Source organism: Hetaerina americana, unplaced genomic scaffold (assembly GCF_022747635.1).
Source record: "Hetaerina americana unplaced genomic scaffold, ioHetAmer1.1.p SCAF_39, whole genome shotgun sequence".
In the NCBI taxonomy this organism is placed as follows: Eukaryota; Metazoa; Arthropoda; class Insecta; order Odonata; family Calopterygidae; genus Hetaerina; species Hetaerina americana.
In genome coordinates this window covers 2,990,918-3,000,096 of record NW_027286974.1, presented here as the reverse complement: position 1 = coordinate 3,000,096, position 9,179 = coordinate 2,990,918, and the positions used below count along the sequence as shown (strand labels likewise).

The 9,179-nt window shown below is 34.7% G+C and overlaps 1 protein-coding gene across 1 annotated transcript in view; it reads right to left on the bottom strand.

Moving 5' to 3' along the window:
• Positions 1-1,620: 1,620 nt before the first annotated feature.
• milt (trafficking kinesin-binding protein milt) overlaps positions 1,621-9,179 on the bottom strand; it is an 88,578-nt gene continuing 81,019 nt past the window's right edge. The window contains exons 16-18 of the mRNA XM_071589596.1: positions 6,430-6,560; positions 5,361-5,489; positions 1,621-4,329 (exon numbers count right to left, since the gene is read on the bottom strand). Of these exons, the coding sequence (XP_071445697.1) occupies positions 4,030-4,329; positions 5,361-5,489; positions 6,430-6,560 (560 nt within the window). The 3' untranslated portion in view covers positions 1,621-4,029. The remainder of the gene's footprint in view (positions 4,330-5,360; positions 5,490-6,429; positions 6,561-9,179) is intronic.

The following is a 9,179-nucleotide window of genomic DNA, read 5'->3' as shown; positions in this document are numbered from 1 at the left end:
TATAAATTTATTATCAACGGAAATGTTAAAATTTGAAACAATAAATGTGATTTCTGGTTATTAAAAAAAAGGTTTGAATATTTAGAAGTGTTAATGTGTTTATCAGATGAGCTGCTAAACTTACCATTTAACCAAAGACTCTCGCAATTCAATGATTTCTTTTAAAAAGGAATGAAATTTTGAATGCAATGAGGAAATAAAAAGTCTTGGCCGTTCAGCAGAGAATAAATGACAGTTTCATTCAATAAATAAAAAAAAAACAATTTTATTGTTATTGCAAAAAAAAACATTTTTTTATAATATCATAATATCTACAATACAACACTATTGCACTTCTGACCATCATCATTACAACAATAATAATGCCCTTCAGTCAACAACGCAAGCGCAAATGGCTTCGACATCTTCACAGACTTTATTCACAATTTCTTCTTATTTATATATATATATATATATATATATATATATATATATATATATATATATATATATATATATATATATATATATACATATATATATATATATATATACATATATATATACATATATATATACATATATATATATATATATACATATATATATATATATACATATATATATATATATACACATACCTATAAATATATACATATACATATATATGTTTATATACATATATATATTTGTTTTATTAAATATATATACACACACATATATACATACATACACATATTTCTATATATATATATATATATATATATATATATGTATATGTATATACATATATATATATGTATATGTATATATTACAAAAACCATAGATTAGGCTGTGGATTAATTCCCAGGGACCTTAGCTCCAGAACGCAATCTGGCTTTGTGTGTTTAAGTGTGTAATTAGACTAAAATTATTCATCGCACCTTTTCATATTGCACAATTACAGCAATTAACGTATTGAAAATTGCCTCTTCAAAACTTCTGACCCTGAATAATCTTCGTTCCTGACGTTGCTGGGGGGGAATCGTCGACGCTTGGATGCTGGTTTAGGCTGGCGATGCTCTATCTATCGACCGCTACAGATGGGAACTCCAAGGGGTTACGGTGCACAGTGGCGCTGTTGAGGTGTCATGACTGCCCAAATGGCACTCTTTAACTAAAGAGGATCAATTTACGCAGTCATGCTTCAAGCAGCACCAATTTGTGCACCACTCTGGTGCAATTCTATGACGCAATGAACTTTCTTCTGTTCTTTTCTTGGAAAAGACATCGTTCTGTCTTAGCAGCAACAATATCATTGTCCTTGAACAACATGAATTTGCTGCAATCTCTCATATCAATGCTTACATATACATAGTGTATGTGTGTGTATATATATATATACATATATATACATATATATATATATATATATATATATATATATATATACATATATATATACATATACATATATATACATACATATATATATACATATATATATACATATATATATACATATATATATACATATATATATACATATACATATACATATACATATATATATACATATACATATACATATATATATATATATATATATATATATATATATATATATATATATATATATATATATGTATATATATATCCCAGCATGTGGTGTTGCATTGCCAATATGACACTTCAGGACAGTAATTTACAACCAATCTACAATTCCGACACATGTAAAAGTTGTAGCTTGAAATTTGGCTACACTTTTGTGCCATAGCGTTTGATATATATATATACATCGGCATAGTGTCCTCAACAAGTTTAGACTATTGTCACTGGCATCCTGCCGTCGTCAAGAGTACCATTCGGAAGGGCACTGTCGAATCTAAGGATGGCTTAAAATGGTAAAAAAAAACAAATTATTAGTTTAGTTATGAAACTCCATAACTAACACTGAGAGTGAAATAATTGGGAAAAATCAATTTCTTCTAAATGCGATTCTTATGAAAAACTCAAAATGAGACTCTATCTTAGGTTTTTGAGCTTTGCAAAAATAATTAATGTTTATTTCTCTATTAATAATCTAATATTTTGCGTTTTCGTACGGTTAATCTATTAACAATGATTAAATTTGCATAAAAATATGCAAACTTTGATGCTATTTAAAAAAAAAACAAATTCTGTTCCGTTGCCATGACGTTTGACATTTCATTCACTCACGATATTAATCTCTCTCGCAATTAATATCGTTTCCCAACCAATACTTCTTTCATTTTCCCTGTCAAAGTCTATTTAATATGAGTCAAGGTCTTAAAAGGCAAAAAAAACCGACTTCCAAGTTTTCCTTGAAGATGCAACTATTTCTTTCAATAGTTTAAGGAAACAAATAAGCACTCGTTGTTAAGCTAGAAGCGCATTGACGTTCATGAAGTATTTAGAGCTGTCTAAGTCCACGTCTCACATAACAAGTCAGTCCTCAAGGGGCGACATTATTAGAGGTTTATCAGAGCTGTCGAAATAACTCTCGTCTTACCCTTTATAGTTCATCCGTCTTATCTTTGAATTCTTCAAATTCATTTGAAAAAAATACAACCTTTGATAACAATCACATCGACAGAGGTATTTACATTTTTAAGTTTTGACTTTAAAAAGATCCCTGAATTGCCATTAAATGGCTTCCTGGGTTCTTTATACGTCAATTACTTTTCATTCATCTGAATTATTATCAGATTTTTAATGCTATTCAATATTTATTTTCAAAATATACAATTTTCTCAGCGTTTCTGATCTTTTTCCAGGTTTCTGATCCTTTATCAGGTTTCTGATCTAATTATTCCGGGTTTCTGATTGTATTATTCCAGGCTTCCGATCTAATTGTTCCAGGTTTCCGATCTGATTATTCCAGGTTTCCGATCTAATTATTCCAGGTGTGTGATCTAATTAATCCAGGTTTCCAATCTTATTATTCCAGGTTTCCGATTTTAACTTTCCAGGATTCTCATCTAATATTTCCACATTTCTGATCTCATTATTCCAGGTTTCCGATCTAATTTTTCAAGTATTGAAATGTAATGAAATAATTGACTTTGTAATTCCACACACTTTATTTAAAAACACGACCAGGTTTCGAATTACGAAGTCAATTATTTCATTACATTTCAATATGTTATGCAAATTCCATAAAGTTACGCCTGAGACAACAAACTAATTTTTCAAGGTTTTCAATCTTATTTTTCCAGGTTTCCGATCTAATTATTCCACGTTTCCGATCTAATTTTTCCAGGTTTCACACCTAATATATCCAGGTTTCCGATCTAATTATTCCAGGTTTCCGATATAATATTTCCAGGTTTCTGATCTTACATCCAATGTTATGATGCGAGCACTTAAATCTTACCCAGATTTCTCCTCATCCTGATTGTCCAAGTTCTTATAGAAAATATTTAAACCTCACCCAGATATCCGATCTCATTTCCTAACATTACTTAGATTTTACTTCATTCACGCATTTTAGTTTTTGTCTGATTTATGATCCTCTATCTATTAGGGGTTACTATCAGGGTATCACATGAGCATTTTATCTTATCCAGGTTTCAGATCTTATTCCACAGGCCATTTTCAGCATTTTTCCCAGCACAATTATGCTTTTCTGCTGGTTTCTGATCCTGTACATCATGTTATTTCCACGTTATATGAAAATTTTTTGCATTTCCCAGGTTTCTGACCGTAAATATCAGTTTTTTTTGGGGTTTTCCATGTTTCGAATACTTAAAAACTTTAATTTAAAGCAGGTTTTGGGATCTTAACCATTGATTGGGGTACTTTAAGGTCATGTTTCCATTTAATCCCTCATTATTGCTATGGTTTCCATTCAATCAAAGCTGTGCTGCTTCAGTCCCTGAGTCTTTATAAAAAGCTTTAATATTGCGGAACCCTGGGAAATCTTGAGGAGATCTGATATTCAATTGGACCAAGATGGCCCTTAAAATGCAATTCTTCCCGTATCCGTTAGTTAATTGGCACGCAAAATACTTCAAGGCCAAAGGTCAACTATGGCAAATTTAACTTGTCTACATCAGTCCACCCTTGCGCCCAAAGAATATCGCCGAAATTGTCCCGCGAGAGGTCACGGGAGGTCCTTCCGGTGCAGGTAACTTCTTCCTTGGTGCCGGAACCGTGCCGAGGTCCTGCCTACGGCGCGGTAGAGGCCTCCTGTGCCTCTGGATGACCTCCTGCTCCCTGCCGCTAGTCGACGAAGACTCCGAACCAGACTCGAAGCCCTCGACAGACCGACTGCGCAGTGTTGACTTTAGACTGGTCAGCTGTGCCATCGGAGATTTGACGGCAGGCCTTGCGTACATCGTCCCAACCTTAAAAAAGAATATAGAGATAGAGAGGGACGCGCAATGAAAGCAACAATGATAAACATTTGGATAATGTAAAGACGCTTCAGTCTAATTCTGAGAAAACATTACAGAGAAGTTATGTAGAATTAACATCAATGTAAACACATGTAAGTCACATGTTAATCTCGAATTCCTGTAACATGTAATTCATGTAAATGTTGTATTTATGTAAATCTTTAATTCATGTAACTCTTTAATTCATGTTAAATTCCTTTTTTTGGAAATTACAACTTCATGTAAACCTCGATTTCATGTAAACCTTGTTTTCATGTAATTCTCAAATTATTTCAACCTTTTAATTCATGAAAATCTTGTAATGGTGTTAACCTTGTATTCATGTAAATCTCTAATTCATGTTCAATTCTATTTATTGCAAATTGCAATTTCATGTAAACCTTGATCCCATGTAACCCAATTGATTCATGTAAAATTTGAATTCCTGCAAATCATGAATTCATGTAAACCCTGATTTAAAGTCAATCTTGCTTTGATGTACATCCTGAATTCATGTAAAACTCTTATGTAAAAAAAAAAATTCATGTAAACTTCTAATTCATGTGAAACTCGAATCTATGCAAACCTAACGTTCAAGTAAACTATAAATTACAAAGACACTGAAGTGAATCCTACATCCACGTAAACCTCAAATTTACAACAACTCTTTTAACCCGTTCCAATTGTTGCAATCCTGAAAACTGCAGTCATAATGAAAACGGAGAGTATTTGTCCCAAAAGGGGAAATATGATTCCAAACAGTGCGCAAACGCAAGGTTTTGTCCGCAACCGTAACGATTCCCTCGATTCACTCCAACAAGGATTGCAAATATCATCTCAATTTGCGCATACGTCTGCGCTAAAATGGAATCATCGATGCACAGCAAGGACCTCAAGTTTGAGGTCGTTTGGTCTATTCCTTTGGCCTTTTCAAGAGTGCTGTATTTCGTGGCACAACTGCACACCACTCCCTCCATCTTAGTGCTTCCGCATTAATGTACCTGAAGTGTTGTAGTGAGCGGCACCAGTCCACCGGCACTGCCCGCCGTCGGCTGATACAACGGCGTGGCCACTATAGACTCCAAACCAATCCTCTCCAACTTCTCAACCAACTTCATGCCGACCAGCGCCTGTAAACCGTAAGGAGGGGCAATCAAAACCATTGGCTCAGCAAACCATCTGACGTCATGAAGCGAAGAGAAACGTTTAACTTTGAACTCCACTTACTGAAGGCCACATACTGAACTGAATATAATATATATATAAATATATATATATAATATATATATATATATATATATATATATATATATATATATATATATATATATATATATATATATATATATATATATATATATGTTTATATGTATGTATGTATGTATGTGTATATATATATATATATATATATATATGTATATATGTATATATATGTGTATATATATGTGTATATATATGTATATATATGTGTGTATATATATATGTATATGTGTATATATATATATATATATATATATATATATATATATATATGTATATATATGTGTATATATATATGTGTATATATATATACATATACATATATATATATATAACCATAAACACAGTAGTAATCAACCCTAAGGTCGGTTTAGTAGGTGATGGTAGAGATCATCCAGTACTATAAGCCCTATTTACGGCGTGTGAAAATTCACATATCAGGGTATTAATAAGGGGGGCCAGTTCCTTAATAGACTGTTGGCAGTTATGGTTTCCCAGGATGATCTGGTACCCTGTTAATAACAACATATAGCTTTGGTGGTGCCCAGAGAGGCTTATTGGCCATTGAGAATCAAATCCGGGCCCTCTCTACTTAGTAGTCCAACGCTCTACCCTGTGGACAACTGCTATATATAGATATATATATATATATATATATATATATTAGACAGAGGCAAATGTTAACAGTAGAGGATGAAGTAGAGGGATAGGAAATGGACGTTGGATGGAATGAATGACTCTTAGGGAGGCAGGAAGTATAGTGTATATATATATGTACGGAGATGGTTTGGCTTGTTGACGGACACTGACCTTCCTGTCAGACCTCGACAGCAGTGGTCTCCCTGGCCTCCTCCTGTTGTCCAGTGCTGCCCTCGGTGGGATTGGGGCGAGACTGCCAGCCAGTGAGCGCCTCAGTAACTCCGCACCACTCGAAAAGAGACCTTCGAAAGAAGAGGGAAAAGGTTGTGCTCTTTCAGTTTATTCAACGCAAACTCAATGTTTAAGAGTATTGCGCATTTAGGAGGGTTAAAATGTTCTTTAGGTGTCTTTATTCCCTCCCAAACATAGGCGTATTGGGTCATCTATGCATTGGAACCAATAGTAAGTACATGTTTCATATGGCAGGGTAATAACTGTCAAATAATCCTTTCCTTAATACATTGAGAGTATTTCCTGGCGATGGAGGAGACATTTTCGATTCAAACGGAGCCAAGCCAAGTACATTTGTTATTTAAAGCCGCAATTCAGGACAAAATAATTCTAGTTTAAGCACATTTTAAGCCCTAGTGAAAGCATCTAAGATGGCTCTCTGGGTTTGTTAATTTCTTTAAAAATTAAAAGCCATTTCTTTAAGATTAGGAAATTTGTTGGCAATATCAGTTTTAATGGTTTAGACTTCAATTTTTTCAAATGGTTACATTCTGCCATCAGGTATGTACCCCCAGAAAATCTTCCCTACAAATCAAATCTTCCTGATTTCTCCCCTCGAGATATAAATCTTCAAAAGGGCAAACTTCTTAAACACTTAAGACTTCTGTTTACTTAAGAGATCCCTGTTAACACGGCACTCAATGTGATCTAGTCAGCAAATCCGTGCCTACACCCAAGATAAAAAGGAAATGCTTTATCTAATACAGTCCGTCAAGAAAGATGACGTTAGAACCTCAATATATTCTTTCAATTAAAAGGATAAACTATCCACACCAAGAGTGAAATGTCTATGCCTCCTGAGGGATACCCAGAGAGGGAACACTTTAAGCATGAGGTCTGTTCTGAAAGTATCGCAAACTTTTGAATTTTCATGGGTAATGTATCTATTTTTTGATTTTTGAATTTTTTTTAGCATTATGTTGGTACTTCTGTCTCACACCTATGCCGATATGTTTAGCCATTTTTTGAATGCTCAGTTAATTGTTGATAGCTGTTTTGTTCGGATTTGTTTTGGCTTGTCTTCGATTTTTGCCTGTTCCTTAAAAAAATGGATCAAAGAATCTGAATCTAATTTTGCAAGTGAAAAATGAAATTAAGTGCATGGACGCATTCCGAATGCTGAATGTGGCATATTGAGAAGCTACCATGGACCGAAGCAATGTGTATCGGTGGTACAAAATGTTCTCAGAGGGCCGAGAAGATGTGAAGGTTGAAGGGCGTGCCCAAGGATGCACGAGCGCGTCCACGACAGACGAAAACATTGATGAAGTGAAGATAATAGTATTGGCCAATTGTCGAATCACCTTTATAGAGGTTGCTGAGGACATAAACATATTGATTGGCTTGTGCCATCTGATATGTTTACTATCGACCAAGAGAAACTATCTGTGCCTCCGAGGGATAGACAAAGATTGAACGCTATGAGCATATGGGAAGGCCAATAAGTACTTGGCCTGACCTAGAGATGGTGGTAGTTGTTTTAAATATATCACTGTATTAGAAAGTACGCAATCTATTAAGCATATGGTTCAAGTTTGAAGATGCCAACTTGTTTAGTATTTGTTAGGTGGCCATCAATAGTGAATGTTAACAAGTGAAATTTTGTGAAAATGCAGAGAAAATTGGTCATAGCTACATTGTGATACAATGTACTTTTATTATTTGAATGAAAGGCCTCTCAGCCCCCAAACTACCAATATATAGTAAAAGCTGAACTGGATTATTCTACTCTTCTGGAAGTGAGTCTCCTTCTCCTTTGTTTATACATCAGTAGTAAAATACAATTGGGTGGCAGAGTTTCAGACGAGGCCATACAAGCTGTCTCAGACGAGAACATCACTATTGGGGTCGACCAAATGAGGTGAAGACTCTACGAAATGGTGAAGAAAATCCACGTAGTGATACTGGATGATTGTCGACTGAAAGTGCGCAAGCTAGCAGACATAGAGTAGGCATTCCAAAAAGTGTGGAACATGGCATTTTAACTGAAGATTTGTGCATGAGAAAGCCGTGTACAAGATGGGTGTACTTTCCAAAAGGGCAGAACATTGCATATTAACTGTTAATTTGGACATGAAAAAGCTGTGTGCAATATGGGTTGCTCATACTCGAGCAAAGCCAGTGTCAGGAAGATGTTTCAATTGAGTGTTTTAGCAAAGTTTCACAGCAACAAACCAGAATTATTGGGCCGTTTCAAAACCATGGATGGAACATGGGTCCATCACTTCACACCCGAGACAATAGGACAATCAAAACAATGGATTGAATCAAAAGGGAGAACTGACTCCAAAGAAGGCGGAGACCATTTCATCTGCAGGCAAGGTCTGTGGCTTCTGTATTTTGGGATGCAAGTGGGATAATTTTAATTGACTATCTTGAAAAAGGAAAAACTATTAATGGCACAGATTATTGCAAACTTATCGCAATGTTGGGAGCGAAGAAATCAAGCAAAAGCGTCCGCATTTGGCTCTAGAAGAAAGTCTTGTTTCATCAAGACAATGCAACAGCTCAGAAATCCATCATTGCAATGACCTAAATATTCATGAGTTTAAGTTTGAATTGCTCGTACCTCATGCTCACCCTATTTGCCAGATTTAGCCCCTCCCTCAGATTAGTATTTTCGGCATTTG